This window comes from Vanessa cardui, chromosome 17 (assembly GCF_905220365.1).
Source record: "Vanessa cardui chromosome 17, ilVanCard2.1, whole genome shotgun sequence".
Taxonomy (NCBI): Eukaryota; Metazoa; Arthropoda; class Insecta; order Lepidoptera; family Nymphalidae; genus Vanessa; species Vanessa cardui.
This window is the reverse complement of record NC_061139.1, coordinates 10,402,025-10,418,523: the sequence shown is the minus strand read 5'-3', so window position 1 is coordinate 10,418,523 and position 16,499 is coordinate 10,402,025. Positions and strand designations below refer to the sequence as shown.

Here is a 16,499-nt window from a genome sequence, read left to right as displayed (position 1 = left end):
TTATTATAAACACATCTCGACTTAAAATTACACGTGTCGGATGTAAAGCTGACTCATGTACAGTCAGAGTAAGAAAATCTCTGTCAGTTTTCAAAGTAATTCCTTTATCAAGTCTTAAACTCCAGCGGGCGATATGTCATTCTCTATCGGTAAAGCAGATTGTCGCTCATAACGAGCATACGAAAATCTCGATCGATCTTAAGGTGACGAACCTTTTCTTACGCTGACTGTACCAACTGATATAAGAGCACTGTGGAATTGGATTGCAATAAGCCTTCTCTTGAAAATCGAGTGGGTTTCAAAGCCCATCGGTGGGATTTACATTCTATTTTTTTTAAATAGCTTTCACCTGCAAGAGTATATGGTCGGGGCAAGTTAAGTTATAACCTTTTCTCATTCAACTGACAATGTGCAAAATTTCATGATGTTCGATTGAATAGTTAAAACGTTAAACTGTAACAAATAAACTCATTTTCACATTAATAGTAAGTTACAATTATGATTATATTTACTTACAAAATTTCCTGAATTTATAAGTAACATAAATACATTATTATAAACTCAGTATGTTACATAATACATATAAAATAAATTACATAAAAACAATAAATGGTATTTGAGATCAAAAGAGGTATATAGCTATGTCAAGTTGCATTGTCAATATTTTTCATTAAATACCATTGTATGGCCCATTCCAATGGCAGAAATAAAGTTAAACAATTTTGACCTTGGACTTATATTACACACACAAGATGTGCGCGCGACTTCGCGTTTGAATTTAAAAAAAAAAACTTTAATAATTCAGCAAGACTTATTTGTAGTGTATAATATAATGAGCTATCAACAAATATATATCTGACATTTTTTTATCTTCTCCTGCCGACGGAACAAACGAAATACATTTTTCATATCAAAATAAAATATATTTGTACGTTTAAATAAATAAAATACATCAAGATTTGAGATCTAGTCGTTATCAAAAATCAGTAGACCACTTAAGTACATAATAAATAAATTAATTTAATTATTAAAAATTTAAAGTTGCTTCTTGTAAATCCTATTCTAAATAGCTGATGATATTTTTAAATGGCAACATTTTTTCACCCAAAAAATTAAGTGAATAAAGAAAAATTTTTGATAGATATGTCTGTAGTATTATCTCTAGTTAAAAAATTAAATATTGAAATGAAATTTCAAAACACGATCAGTCTATACAATCTCAATAAAGAATACATAAGTACGATCCAAAATGTAGCTAATTACGATTCTTTTTTTTTTAATTCGATATGTATTTTAAAAATTATTTCTCAATAAAATTATTATTTACGAAACTAAAATATTTTAAATCATATTAATATTAATTGTAAATGTGATATAATATTTAATTACCTCGTTGGTCAATGGGCCGATTGTGAGGTCAGTAAATCGAAAGCCCATCCCTAGTAATAGCCCTTAAAGTTAAGTTAAAAAGTTGTACGACCTTATGCAAAGTCACCTGTAAATACCACAAACTGATCACTTATTTTACCATCAAACCGCAATAATTAGTATCGTTACGTTCTCGTTTGAATGGTGAGTGAGCCAGTGTAACAGAGTGCGTTTAGTGTGTCTAGAGTCGCAAGGGACGTAACATCTTAATTCATAAAGTTTGATGGCGCCCTAACGATGTGGATACGGAATGACTGACATTTCTTGGGATGTAAAGGGATTATTGATTCAGCCTAAAATATTCATATTAAGTACTCTTTGGTTCTTATATCCCCGAATCAGATCTTTGCTATGATTTACAGATTATAATAAATAATATCTAAGTTTCAGCTGGTTTTTTTACACTATTATCTATATAAATTTTAGATGATATGAATACTTGTAGATAAATAAAAACCGTTACAAAATCTACGCGTCATCAAACGTGCTTCGAACTGCCGTACGTTGCGCATGCGTCTTTAAAATTACTAACATTGAAACCTGAAAAAAAATCATCGTGTATAAAACGTACGATATTTTCGATTGGACACAGATATGTATTGTACGTTTTGACGTCATCGATGGGATCGTTGACTTTCATCACAACGTTCTGCCGGCTCCTGCAGAAACTAAGTTTATTCGTGACGTCATCGCCGTTGTAGACAACGCGGAAGTAAAAGTCTTGGGCGACGGCTTTTCTCTTTGTGAACTTGAACTCATCGCGCAAATCCTTCTTCCTGTACACTTCGAATATCATCCTCGAGGCGTACTGTACGTTGTAGTGCTGGTAGCTATTGAGGCCCAGCGCTAGTATTAACGCTTGCAACGTCTTATCGTGACCGGAGTACAGTACGAACTTCGGCCGATTCTCTGATATTATCCTTATCATGTTCTGAACGACGTTGTGTATCAAGCCGTACGCTATCAGGAGGCCTCGTCGTCTGTTATGTATGTTCTTAACTTCTTGCTTGTAACTCCATTCGAGGTAAGCGAATACGGACATAACGTGTTCCTTCTTTATGCAAAATTCCTCCTTGCTTTCGGCCGTCGGTTCCTTGTAATCCTCATCGAAGTCAGTTTCTCGAGCGTCGTTTGGGAAATTGAAATCAGCGTCTAAATTCTTCTTGACTATAACAACGTCATCGTATGAGTCTGCATTGTCCATGTATCTCTGTTGATAGTAAAGTAGCTTCTCTCTTTCCATTTGGGCGTCGAAATCTAGGGGCGCCTTTTGTTTATCGTACCTCCCAATAATATCTCTTGCTTTCCTCCCGATCTCGTTGTTGAAATCGAGTTGGTTGTTTATGTAGTCCAGTTCCATATTCAGCGTATCTATATCGACGTCTAATAGGTGTCTGTTAGGGAGAGTTTCGGACCGCAGTTTCCTCTTTCCCCTCGTAAGTGATCGCTTGGGTTTCAATCTGTTAACCTTCTCGGTGCACGGCAAAGGCGCGTCGTGGCACATGTACGCCAAAAGCGCGTCCCTGACGACGTCGGCGTCTATGTACTCTTGAGATTCGAATAAAACTTTGGATAATTTATTGATCAATTCCTTCACGGCTGGATGAGATTCCAGGCGACTTTTCGCTTGCAAACTTATTTTTCTGTAAATAAAAAAATATATTATTTATGAATGAAGCTCGAATTAATCAAGATTTTGGTAGTTAAACTAGTTAAAAAAAGGTATATCTTCGTTTGTCTTTTCATCTTTTTTTCCTCTCTTAGTCTCTGGTCTCTGCTACGCCTACATTTGCGGTCAGTCTTGCATCGTAGTATCAAGTGTAGTTTTATACATATAGATATACTCAAAATTACAGAATTACTTTTAGTTTTGATTATCCAGGAAAACAAGAGGGTCAAAAGATGCCAGGAATTAGGGCTATGATATAAGAATAAAGACAAAATGTACGAGGTCGTGCGTGTCAAGTCAAAGGAAGTGCCTATAGCTGTACCGCATAAGAATCGTATGATTTGTTGTTTGGTGTAAAAATCCAACACAGACAATATTTTTGCTTTAGATGGAATTATGAGAGCAGTTTCACAGAGGTTTCGTTTCGGTTGGAATGAAGTTGTTTTCGCTATATATTATGTACTAAATAAAACAATAACAAAAGCATAATAACAATAGATGGAAAGGGGCGGAGAGTTCGCCTTGAGGCATAGCGCTTTTTGCTTTTGCGAATTTTTGCGAAAATTAACTTCGTTCCAATTTTGTATACCACTGGCGTATAGTACGACACAACTTAGATGTCGCATCGGCAAAATTCGTAAAACCGATCGCATCCGAATTGAGTACGCTATCCCAAATTATCAATATTTACTTCTCATACGAATATGATCTTTACACGATCGTTATAACTTCTAATATCATACGACATAATATATTCGTCAATTTGACACGTCGATTTACATGCACTTGCTTTCTCTGACGCGTGAAGCTATAGCGACGAATAGCGTCGAATGGCGCGATAGGGAGCTATTTCTATTAGTTGTGTTAATCGGCAGGAATCGTTTTTATTTTCATTCCATTGCATTTTCCGATGCTACATCTAATTTGTGTCGTACTATACAGATCGGTTCGTCTGGCTAGGTACGGGGCATGCGTGAGGCGTACTTGTCGAGCTTGTGCAGCGCTGCGCATGCGCAGTGGCGGAAGCAGAAGGCCACGCTGTGCGCCTCGCGGGCCGCGCCCGCCGCGCGCGTGGCACCCCAAGCCAGCGCCTGCGCCGACTGGAACGTGCGCCGGTAGCGCGTGCTCAGCACTAACCCGCCTGCGCCATACGGGGCCTTATACAACGTTCCTATCGATCTAGTCACCCCCCCCCCCCCACCGATTTCGTTCTGAGCCGAGGTGCGATCTCATAGGAGACCCTCAGGACGAACTTTAGTTTTAATTTAGAGCCCCGCGCTCAACCTCAGGGCAGGGGACATTAGTTCTCGCCCGAAAGTCAGGTGACGCTGTGAAGGCCAGTAGGGCCAACAGCAATACACAAACACAAAAAAAAAAAAATCTAGTAACTCGCGAGCACCGATCCATTTTAAATTATCGACGTTTTGATAATAATCAACTAAATCGATAGAATCTACTTTCCGAACCGGTGGTAGCTTCACTTAATTGTAAAATGACGATTCAAAAGTTATAAAAGCCTACTTGAATAAAGTTTATTTTGATTTTGATTTTGAAATCAAGCAAAATACAAATATAATCGAATTTGTATTTTTGTCAATGTTTTGGTCACATTTTTTTTCTAGTTATCTGAGTTTACTTTTAATAACAATATGCTTCTCATCTTAACTTACAACAGAAGGGAATAAGAAGCTTCGATTATATAATAATCGTTACAATTCGTAAAAGGGAATCGTAGTCTCTGCTTTAAAACAAACTCTTAATAATGTATAGTGATACAAATGTTAGTGTACCTATTTATTTATTTTTGTATTCGTAAATGTATAACAGGCAATCCAGACTAACAGACTAACAGAGAAAACTGATTCAGGATAATTTATTTTTAAAATATTAAGGAAACTTATACATGTTATATATTAACTAATCCTAACTCACCTGTGTCACGTTTTCCTGTCAAATCCATGTATTCCGAGCCTAATTTATCACCATACGCCTCTCTGAGTATATTACCTATAAATAATTATAATTTTCTTACAATTTAAACCTAAACAAATTTTGATTGGTATTAATTCACAAGGACATAAATGCACAGATATGGTATGTTATATTTGTTCGTAATTTCTTATTACCATACCTAATACGTTGAGAGTGCAGTCAGAATATGAGATAGTGTACTTTAGATACTTCTTTAACTATTGGGCTCAAGCGACATTTTTATGTGTAAGAATACGTTCATATTGTTTATCGCAAAATCGTTTCATAAGCATCTTTTTTAAAGAGTTCTCCAAAAAGGAGGTTACCAATTTTTTCTATGATGTTACCTCAGATCCCCGTATTTGAGTATTAATTTACACATAAGGAAAATAAATTTATGTTTGTATGAGTATTTAAAGTCTATTAGGTATTTAATTGTTAAAATATTTTATCAATCTATTTTACATTTATTCTTTTTCTTACCAACGGTGATCATCTGCAGTACACCAGTCGGAGTGAGCTGACCGAGAGCGCAGTGCGTGGCGGCGGCTCGCGGCAGCGAGGGGAAGTTATGGAAGGGCCCCGGGCCCGCGACCCACCACGCTCGACCAGACGCACTTGCATTCAACACAAACTCTTCGTAACTGAAATATACATTAACCAGACATATATTGGTACACAGGTTGTTATAATTGTTATACTATTGTCTTTCTAAATGATTTCATTCCTAGTCGTCCATCTCAATGAAAAATTAACAACTGCACAGGAGAAAATTATAAATTTGTGCACATATAACAATGCTATTTTCTCTTTCCCGATAAAATCCAATAAGTAACAACAGTATTAAACAATGGACACATTGAATTGAATATAGAATCCATGATGTAACACATTTATGATTTAGGAAAAAAATGTATTGATTCTTAAAAAAAAATACCTTTTGAGCATTGGAGACACAGGGACCATATCACAAGGTAATTTATCACCTCCCCTGAGATGTGTGAGGGGACCTCGGTCTCCATGTCTGGTCACAACCAGCACACCTTGTAATAACCATGTGTCAGTATCCACAGCAGCTAAAAATATATTTATAAAATTACACATTGCAATTTCTTAAAAAAACAATAATAATAATGCCGACACAACTAGAGACCGAGGCAGATTACACCAAAAATATGCCTTATTGTTTTATTTTGTAGATCATATAACTAAATGAATAGATGACTGGAGTTCAAGATATAATAAAAACAGTAACATATTTAAAGTATTCTGAAAACAGAATATACAATAATAATAATATATATATTCTTTATTGTACACCAAGATAAGTATAACACACAGGAAATAAATATAACAAAATAAAGCATGGCACAAAAGGCGGCCTTATCGCTGAAGAGCGATCTCTTCCAGGCAACCTTGGGGCAGAGGAAATGGTCTATTAAAGGCATATATACAACTTACCTTCTGAGCCTCTAACAATGCTGTCTGGTGGATTGCATGCACGGAGAAATAGTTTCCTATATTTTGAGTCAGTTTTTGACACATACTCGTTTTGTGTAACCTTCAATGCAACAGTTTCTTCCCCCACTGACATATACTTGTAAACAACTGCAATGAAAATAAGCAAATTAATGTAAAGTCATATAAAAGCTAGTTGTACTATACTCTTTTATAACAGCACTAGCTGTGACCATTTGTAGGCATTTGAAGTTAACAAAAAAGTTATTGTTTAGTTCACAGATTTTACTATAACTTATTCATTCTGTGCTAGGCAGCTTTTGTGATATTAAGTCATTGGGACATCTGCATGATAGCAGAGTGGTGGCAGATGCAGGGGCTGTGTGTGAATAGTATTTAGTCATTGCAGTGTGACTTTTTTATTATTTTATTAATCATTTTAAAATAAAAGTATCTGCCAGTAAAGGTCCCATTAAAATCGGTTCAGCCATTTCAAAGATTAGCAGGAACAAACAGACTGACGAAAATTGTACAAAATTTTGGTTCACGATTTTATTAAAAAGTGGTTATTTTTTATAACAACAGATGCCCCAATTTTATTATAGATACGTACAAAAAAACACAGTAATATAAATAAACAATAGCACAATTGCGAATATATGCTATATGCATATTTTTTCAATTAATTTATATTCCAAAAATATCCTTATTAAAGTTTAATTTTCGCAGAGTATAGGGAGTCGTTAATAAATGAGACTTCTTTTAAATATATTCCATTCTAAATTTAAAATGGAAATAACTTTTTAAAAAAATCTTATTTGATTCTACTTACCAGTTATCAGGAAAAAGATCCACACACTCATACCAAGGTAACAATAAAAGGCTCTGTGTTGAAATGAAAACTTCATCATTTCATATATAGAGCTCAGTCCTCATATGACAAAGAAACATTTCTATTTTATTCGGAGATAGCAAATACTTAGAGTTTTATAATTGAACATTTTAATTTAAGCTTTATAAAACATTTCACGGCAATATTGATCAACAAATCGTTGTCATACTGTCATTTGTCACTATGTCACTGTCAAAAATGGTACTGTTACTGTATAGATGCGAGGTAATTGAGATTAGTATTATCTACATGTAGAAAAGGGGCCCTCAAAATGTATGAAATAAAATAGCTCTGGCGAAGCTAGAAATTTCAACGGAATACGTCTAAACTTAATAGACTAAACTGTAGCTAAATAGGCAATGTTAGGTATTCGCCCTTAAATTTTATTGAAATAAATCGAAATATTAATTTAAAAAAAATACTCTTTAGCCACAGCGGCGCTACCTTACTTTTTATATTTCTTAGTCACTTTTTCTGATGAATACTGAAAAAAAGTGTGTCGTATAGGTCATACAATATAATTTTAATGTACTAATAGATAAATTAAATAGCACACTAAAAGAGTACTGAACTATTATAATATAAGTGATGTAAACTTTTTATTTTAAACAATGGCAAAATAATTTAATTTTTTAATATTTATATTTTTAGATTTTCTGCAATTTTAGACTATGAATTACGAAATATATAGAAGGAAAAGTTTGTTTCCCAGGTCCAATTTAATTATTAATCAAAAAAACAGGTAAAACGCAATTACAATTAAAAAAAATAATATTATAAAAAGCGTACAACAAAAATTTTCTATGACTAATACTTAGGCTGTCCTTTAGGACATTGGAAAAAAATATATCTTTTTGACAGTTGACTCACTTCTTACCGCGTCGAACGTCATAAATTCAAAACTTGTTCGAACTTGTTTAAGAGTATATTGTTATTGTTATTTGTTTTGTTTTATTGAATAAGATAAGGATACACATGAATAAATAATGGCTCCTTCAAAAATAGATAATGGCACAGTGATTATTATAGACATAGGTAAAAATGTTTCTGATCCAGAAGAGAAGAACGGGAAAAGTTTCTTTGAAAAAGCGAGAGAATGTGCCATACGTATTATAGAAAGAAAAGTAATAAGCCAAGGGAAGAATTTGCTTGGTATTATCTTATTAGGATCGAAGAAAACGAAAAATAATTTATCAGAGTCAGGAAGTTGTCGACATATAGAAGTGCATTCAGATTTACAGCATCCAACTTGGCAAATGATACGAGACTTACCAGATAAGGTTTGCTATTGCTGACCATCACATTCACTACTAACATTTAATACTACTTTTATCTTTTTCTATCATTTACAGCCGTCCAAATCTAAGGGAAACTGGTTTGATGCACTATTAGTAGCTGTCGATCATTTTAAAAATGCCGTTACCGCTCTCAAAATTGTTAATAAACAGATAATGTTAATGACTAACTTCCTGGAACCATCTGACGTTGAAATGGGTGAAGTGGAACAGGTACAATAATTCTTAATTTATAATTCATACATGCAAAACCTATTAATACTAAATATAATTGAATTATAAATTACTTATTCTAATAAGAAACTGTTTACAGGCTGTAAGTGGTTTTCGAGAGGAGGGATTTCAAGTTGACATCATTGGCCCAGATATATATGATGATGAAAGCAAAAACAGTGAATTTGAATTAGCAAAACAATTTGTAGAAGGTACTAATGGGGTCACAGCTACATTCGAATTCACTATGAGGTACTTACTTTTTCACAAAAAAAAAGCTGTCAATGCTACTCCATGGAATGTGGATTTAAGTATTGGATCGAATATAAAAATTCCAGTCTCCGCATACATAAGAATCAAAGATGAATCAGTCATTAAAAAATGGAATACTGCTGTAAAAGATCCAGTTACAAATTCAATAAGCAATACAGAGTATGTAGACAAAAGCAAGGTTTTCATAAACACAGAAAACCAAATGGTAGTTGATTCAGACAAAAACATCAAAGGCTATCAATATGGGCAACAAGTTATTCCATTCTCTGATTTTGATAAGGGTATGCTCTACGATTCTGGACCAAAATCTTTAACAGTATATGGATTCACAAATGCGTCAAATATAACTTGGCAATGTTTAAATGGTGATGGTTTGTCATATGTTTTTGGACGTAAAGGTGATAAAAAAGCACAATATGCCGTCAGATGTTTAGTTGAGTGTCTATTGGAATTGAAACTAGTAGGTATAGTAAGAAGAGTTTATAATAATGGAAATGCACCTAAAATGTATGCTCTCATGCCTGTTATTGATTCTGACAACTATGTTTGTCTTTCCATGATTGGAATTTGTTTTAAAGAGGAAATAAAAAATATGGCATTCCCAAATACGGAATTAAAAAAGTATACATGCACTGATGAACAAGTTAATGCCTTTAAAGAATTAATTAGAAATATGGATCTGACCAAAGCATATGAGGACACAGAATTTGATGATACCGAGGCATTTCCAATTGCTAAGATGGTCAGTCCATCTGCACAATATGTTTTAGATTGCATTGCCTTTAGAGCCATGAACCCAGACAAACCTCTACCACCACCAAGAGACGATATAACAATGCTCTTCAAAGTACCTCCATTGATAGAAAAGAGAAGGAAAAATCAATTAGAGAAATTAAAAAGCTTATTTGTCTTAAATAAAGTTGAAATTAAGAAGAGAGAAAAAAAGAAAAATTATCAAGCAATGGATATAGATCACTCTGATAAACCTTCCACATCTACAACAACTGATGCAGCTATGGACAATCTTCCAATAATAGATATAAATAGTTTAAAGAAATCTAGTCCGATACCACGAATTGGGACTCAGAATGCAATAAATGATTTTAATGCCCTTAAAAGAGAAGGCATTGATATAAAAGATCTTGTTCCTCAAATGATAGAAGCTATTGAAAGTATGATATATGGTAACATTGATGGTAACTATTCAAAGGCATTGGATGTAATATCTCATTTTAGACACAAGTGTGTCAATACAGAACCTTCACATTACAATAACTGGCTTAAAAATTTCCGAGTGGAATTAATAGATCGTAATAGAAATGATATTATCAATATGATAAATGAAAAGAAACTTAATTATATTGTAAAAAGTGAGAATAGTTTGAGTAATATGGATACTGATACATTTGATGACAGTCAACTGTATGAAAATGATACAGTACCAGATTTAACTGAAGTCACTATAAGTTCAGAAGTTAACGATCTTTTTGATAATATGTAAAGTTGTTATTATTTTTATAATTTGTTTTCTTTGTGAGTTTTTTATTTTTATTATCATATTAAACTTCATGGTGTATTTAATCTCAAATAAAAAATGATAACATTGTCCAATAAATTCATGTTTTCATCTGTAAACCTATCATCACTCTGATTAGCAAGTGGTGAAACAAAAGCATCTAAACAATACTTCGAAATATTTCAAAGTATTGATAAATTTTTTTTTATAAATAAAGGAATTACTGTTTAATATTTTAATTATTATATATTCTTCTGTTATGCTCATTTATGATTATTAGTCTGACACAACTTAATAAAGTATTTGTTATTGATGTAACAGGTATAACCCAATACATAATTAACCTTGCTAGACACTAAGTACTGTTAAGTTTAAATAAATAATTTATACTACTTTTACTGTTTTTTTATTGTTTTAAAAACAAAACAACCAATTAAGTCTAAACATTTAATAATTTCATAATATGGTCTAATCTCAAATTTGCACACAATAAATTCTTTTTATCTTACAGTTAAAAATGGTCTCAATAATCATTGTACGCCACTGGGGGCTATTTTGTTTTGTGAATGTAAAAGTTCGAGGAACTCTTGCAAAGAAAGATCCTCCTGGCAGTCTGTATCTAGATCATGTTCGAGTTCGGCTTCCATCGAGTTTGCTTCCGGGCTAAGCACGATATTTTCATCAAGTACGACGTGGTTGAGCCGTGATTTGAGGCTTTGAAGGATTTCCTCAAGCTCTAGGCATTTATTGCGGATGGAAGTACCGAGGTCCGACGACGGATCGATGTCGTCGATCGTAGCGTTTTCCGAGAAAGAGTTCGCCGGTGTTCGAGTCCGTGGCGGCTGTATTATGTTAAAAAGATTCTCTGGTATACCGTTTCCATTCATCCCGTTCCGGATAGCATCAGGTGATCTTGAATCTGTGAACTCTGCGAGTATCTCATCAATAATATCTTCAGCGTTTTGCCGCGGATCGACAACATCGTCGGGCGTTTCAGCACCACTATCACCGTTAATCATCTTATTGTTCGAATCTAGTTTCATGATTGCAATTTATGAAAATATTGATTCGTTATCAAAATAAATAATAAATAAGGACAGAGGGCACTTGTTGTCGCAGTCAGATGATTGATGATTACAATGTTGCAAGCTAATATCAAAATTGAAATAGAAAAGAAAACAATACAATTGCTAGTACAAAAAATGTATCATAATCTAAAAATGTATTAAAATAATTAATTGTTACAAAATCTGCGTTGTGGAAAATATAAGTCAAGATAGGCTTCCTTTCGAAGTTTCTTTTCGATTTCTTCAACTTTCATAATTTTCAAAGCAGCTTTGCAACTATTGTGCGCATGTGCAAAGAAACAATCTCTCACCGACTGAAATAAATTATAATTTATATTATTAGATATCTCTGGTGTATAATATTATATACATAAAAAATAAATACATACTTTATTGAATCATTATTAAAATTACCTTAAATTCAGCTAATTTTGCGCCTTGAAATTTAGTTAAACAATTCTTAAACAATCTTGTATAGTGTTTTCTACACAGGAATATTCTGTTTTCGTAATGCCAATAGTCTCCCTGTGCCGAACAGGAGCACCCGCAATAACCACAGGCATCCAGATTATACGGAACACATTTTATCTGTGAAAAAGTGAATAAAATATTAAAGATTTACCCAGTTTTATTTTAAGTCATTCTCTATAATCTTGATCCTTACCTCGACGGCGCATCTTAAAACCTTTTTACCAGTAAAGCTATAGGCGAATTTCATCTGTCTCTTTTTATATTCTGGACAATAGTCACATGGGCTATAAATAAATATCTAGTTAGTTTTTATTAAGTATGACTTCATGTAGTTGGTAAATATTTAGTGTCATATATTATCTGTCTATAGAAGCCCCAATGTGAAAGCCAGCATTGTAAATATTATCGAATATGTGGGTATGGTAAAATAAGGATTTTTTATATTGTTTTTGGTTTTCAAGCTAATGTGCAAATATATTCTTCATTAGTGATAATGACATACACAGTCAACGGGCCGCCAACCTGGTATAAAAACCGTAAAAGCCTAAGACAAAGTGTAATGTATAGGTTTTTGCAAGCTTGCACAAAGCTCTATCATAGGTTAATCCCCAACTACAGAAGAGTATAATGTAATTTTATATTAATAGTTTGACATACCAAGATACATACTGGCAAATCTATAAATGTCCGTAGTATAGTAATCGTGAGTTTATAAGGACTGTCACTACTACTACTGTTACGACTATGAAAACAAATTTAATTTTATTAGTGGTAGGACTATGTGCAGACTTGTCTGGGTAGGTACGAACAAATGGGTCTACTTACCCAGACATTCTTCCGCCAATAAGTAATACTTAGCACTTTCGTTTCAGTTTGAAGGGTGAGTGCAACTCCAGTCTCAGAAGACATAACATTTTAGCTAATGTTGGTTGGCGTTGACGATTCAAGGATTGGTTAATATTTCTCGTAACGACAATTCAATCGACGTTGTGACCACTTCGCCAACTAATACCATAATTTTATTTTCTTATTATGATCAGTTTACAATTTACATCTTTATAAAATTGCTTCACCCAAACCATCATCTCGTCTTTAGAGAAAAAATCGCCGAGGGGCAAAGTGAGTCATTCAACCCACACATTTCTTTACAAAGCTATGAAAATGATGAAGGATTGAAGGAAATTAAGAATTGATTCAAATTAGTTCCAAAGGGTAGGGTTTTAAATTTACTTACATTCGATGGATGGATGTTTGTAACTGAATCACGAAAGAAAGGTTGAACGTATCTAAATATCTTAATGGAATTATAATTATTGATGGCATAGAGATAGATTACAGTTTTAAATAGCAATATAGTACTTTTTATTCCTAACGCCTGTCCATTTTGCATTACATACGGGAGAATAATATTAATGGTGAATCTTACACTGGCTCACTCACCCTTCAAACCGGAACACAACAATACTGCGTATTGTTGTTTAGCGGTAGAATATACTACCAGGTACCTACCATACCACGCGGGCTTGCACAAAGCCCTACTACCAAAAAAAAAGTGGAGGAAATCAATATCTACTACATATATGTATTATAAATTGAATATTTTTTGATGGCTACTATATATATTCAATAATTATAATTTTTATTGCTGATGGACTTTGTTACATGAGTAACATATAACATAACTTACGCCGGAAACTCGCCAGCTTTAAACAACGGTTTCCTTCTTGAAGTGGAATTAAAAGGTGCACAATTTAGAGGTACAGCCTTCAATTTCTCAGGTTCCCGTGGAGGTGGCTGATACTCATGTTTAACCTTCCATCTGGGTGATTTAGGTCCATAATAACATTTGCTGTAAATCTATATAAATGAACAAAGGAAAATTACTTAATCTTAAGAGATTACCTTACACAAAAAGTAAAAGACCAATTTGTATGAATATGTCTAGCAACACACTATAACTACTACGTATAGACTGTGATCGGCAGACTTACGTTATAGTAGCAAGCTCTATAGCAGCAGGTGAAATGGGGGTTTACTATTGCCATCGTGGGTTCCTCTGAGAGTAACATGGAGTCGAAAAGCAAATCGACTTCCAAAACGTGTTCGCAGCAAGTCTGCCCTTTTGATATCTTAAAATGTATTAATTTAATGGAGGTTCCATTTCACCAACAGCAGGTGCAAGCAGTATGCCTGGCAGTAATATGGAGCTTGCTACTATAACGTAAGTCTACCGATTACTGGCTCTTGGACTATTGGTTTTGTTATTTTAAATGATAAGAAAATTGATTTGATTTATTAACCCTACCCTGTGCGTGAGGTCGTAGAAGGCGTCACGTTTATTGTCGTAAGTGCCAGGACCCAAGTTCGGTTTCACTTCGGGCGCATTACGCCTCATAAAAGGACTCATCAAAGGTCCTTTTATTGGTAACACTTCACGATCGAGCCCCGTGCCAAAACATATACGAGGTGGTATCTTCTTAGTTACCACATACTCAAAATCTATTAATAAATTCAAGTTCAGAAAGTTTTATATCCAGAAATCATAATGTAATTAAGTTTTAGATATAACACACATACATATTTAAAGTTTGTATTTTAAATTGTTTATTTCTACATAAGTAGTCCAAATATGAGGCATATTGACTAGAAGAAAGTAATTCTCTGTATGCTCGTATGAATGCGATTTTCATAAACTACAAGACCTTCCTTATAGTAACGAATATATCTAAATAGGTCATAAAATAGTTGATATAGAAAAATATAAATTTCAAAATTATGAATTTTTAATCATATAATCATTTAAATAATTGGTATATTTTTTACCGCCATGAAAAGCTTCGTGCATATTATTCGGTCGCAGATACCGACGTCGGTAAGGTCGCTGCATGATCGCTTAAAGTTCACTGAACAACTGACAGTCGAATGAATCGGTAAAGGCTTTCGTGATGTTAGCGACAATAAAAAAATATGACAAATCTGACTATTACGGTTTATTGGGTCGCACGCTCGTTTCAATAGGATGTATGCTTTTTCGACCAGGACAAAAATATTCAATATGGTTTTATACGTTAATAATCATCTAATTTCTAAAATCTTGACGACTACCGTGGTCGATTGGTGTGTACGGTATTCATGAGGTCCTGGGTTCGATTCCCAGCCGAGTCAATGTAGATTATCATTTGTTTTCTATGTTGTCATGGGTCTGGGTGTTTGTGGTACCGTCGTTACTTCTGATTTTCCATAACACAAGTGCTTTAGCTACTTACATTGTGATCAGAGTAATGTATGTGATGTTGTATCATATTTATTTATATATTATTATTTAATTTATTTTGGTAAAGATGAACGAAAATTAAGTAAAGCCAGTAAATTTTCCATTACTAGGCAAAACTCTCCCTTTGAGAATGATCGGTGGATACAGATGTGATAGAATTTCATTCAAGACATTCATGATTTTCCGTAAAAGATTATCATACACATATTTATATATAACCCGGAAACTATACTAACTAATTCTATTCTAATATCTATCTTGTTTGATGACCTGCTCTACGTCTTTTGTAAAATGAAAGTAAGATTTAAAAAATATATATATTGTTATTTGTTCCAGCAGTATCAATACCATTTAGAATCTGTTGATGTTTTGTTGTGCTAAGTCTTACTCTTGTTTTTGAGGAGAAGGTTTAGAGTATACTTAAATGGGTGGTGGTGGATACACATAGTGGATTTTCATCCGCTTCACACGTGTTATTGATCCAATTACCTTTCATTTATAAACAGAAGACTAAGTACCTATTTAATAATTACGGAAATACCATTATTCTTTCATGCTACTAGATCCAACGATTTATGTGGTACATTGACAGTCACCACTTGTTGTCCTTGTTTATTTTTGTGTGTGGTTAATGTAACGCAAATCCGTGTAGATGTACTTAGTTCACAATTTTTGTTATGACATTTAATTGGATGAAATCAATAACAGCGAAGGTCATGAAAATAAATAGAAGGTCAAGAAAAATAATCGAAACAAGGGACCTTACCCAACGTTACGTCCCAGGTCATTTTGCTTATTTTTTTTTCGGTAAATCAATCAAAGTATTTGAGGATTTGAATTAAAAGAAATAAAGATCTGAAAAATAAATTACGTTTGTCTTAATTCATATAATTACATGTTTTAAAATTAATTCTGCTTTATGAAGCATATTATTCATCTGTTTCGAAATAATTATAAATAATTAAGCAAAAT

The 16,499-nt window shown here is 33.6% G+C and overlaps 4 protein-coding genes across 4 annotated transcripts; 1 reads left to right on the top strand and 3 right to left on the bottom strand.

Annotated features, from left to right (window-relative positions):
• Positions 1-1,117: 1,117 nt before the first annotated feature.
• Positions 1,118-7,605, bottom strand: LOC124537018 (2-phosphoxylose phosphatase 1). The gene is made up of 7 exons (XM_047113726.1): positions 7,359-7,605; positions 6,530-6,676; positions 6,006-6,144; positions 5,552-5,712; positions 5,030-5,104; positions 4,082-4,238; positions 1,118-3,071 (listed from the first exon to the last, which is right to left on the bottom strand). The coding sequence occupies exons 1-7, from the start codon at positions 7,435-7,437 to the stop codon at positions 1,907-1,909; spliced, it is 1,923 nt and encodes a 640-aa protein (XP_046969682.1). The 5' UTR covers positions 7,438-7,605; the 3' UTR covers positions 1,118-1,906.
• Positions 7,606-8,256: 651 nt separating this feature from the next.
• LOC124536750 (X-ray repair cross-complementing protein 5-like) lies at positions 8,257-11,113 on the top strand. Its single transcript, XM_047113335.1, has 3 exons — positions 8,257-8,698; positions 8,771-8,926; positions 9,027-11,113. The coding sequence occupies exons 1-3, from the start codon at positions 8,405-8,407 to the stop codon at positions 10,698-10,700; spliced, it is 2,124 nt and encodes a 707-aa protein (XP_046969291.1). The 5' UTR covers positions 8,257-8,404; the 3' UTR covers positions 10,701-11,113.
• Positions 11,114-11,148: 35 nt separating this feature from the next.
• Positions 11,149-11,863, bottom strand: LOC124536752. Its single transcript, XM_047113337.1, has one exon. The coding sequence runs from the start codon at positions 11,756-11,758 to the stop codon at positions 11,246-11,248; it is 513 nt and encodes a 170-aa protein (XP_046969293.1). The 5' UTR covers positions 11,759-11,863; the 3' UTR covers positions 11,149-11,245.
• On the bottom strand, positions 11,837-16,383 carry LOC124536751. Its single transcript, XM_047113336.1, has 6 exons — positions 16,294-16,383; positions 14,559-14,752; positions 13,941-14,110; positions 12,447-12,537; positions 12,197-12,370; positions 11,837-12,096 (listed from the first exon to the last, which is right to left on the bottom strand). The coding sequence occupies exons 1-6, from the start codon at positions 16,313-16,315 to the stop codon at positions 11,950-11,952; spliced, it is 798 nt and encodes a 265-aa protein (XP_046969292.1). The 5' UTR covers positions 16,316-16,383; the 3' UTR covers positions 11,837-11,949.
• Positions 16,384-16,499: the final 116 nt, after the last annotated feature.

Coding starts and splice junctions, on each gene's coding strand:
- LOC124536752 (XM_047113337.1), bottom strand. CDS start 11,758: ATGAAACTAGATTCGAACAATAAGATGATTAACGGTGATAGTGGTGCT.
- LOC124536751 (XM_047113336.1), bottom strand. CDS start 16,315: ATGACCTGGGACGTAACGTTGG. Junction 14,111..14,558: donor TCTACGACCTCACGCACAGG/GTAGGGTTAATA, acceptor TCATTTATATAG/ATTTACAGCAAATGTTATTA. Junction 12,538..13,940: donor AAAGCTGGCGAGTTTCCGGC/GTAAGTTATGTT, acceptor ATTTATTTATAG/CCCATGTGACTATTGTCCAG.
- LOC124537018 (XM_047113726.1), bottom strand. CDS start 7,437: ATGATGAAGTTTTCATTTCAACACAGAGCCTTTTATTGTTACCTTGGT. Junction 6,145..6,529: donor CATTGTTAGAGGCTCAGAAG/GTAAGTTGTATA, acceptor ATATATTTTTAG/CTGCTGTGGATACTGACACA. Junction 5,713..6,005: donor GTGTCTCCAATGCTCAAAAG/GTATTTTTTTTT, acceptor TGTATATTTCAG/TTACGAAGAGTTTGTGTTGA.
- LOC124536750 (XM_047113335.1), top strand. CDS start 8,405: ATGGCTCCTTCAAAAATAGATAATGGCACAGTGATTATTATAGACATA. Junction 8,699..8,770: donor TACGAGACTTACCAGATAAG/GTTTGCTATTGC, acceptor TATCATTTACAG/CCGTCCAAATCTAAGGGAAA. Junction 8,927..9,026: donor AAATGGGTGAAGTGGAACAG/GTACAATAATTC, acceptor AACTGTTTACAG/GCTGTAAGTGGTTTTCGAGA.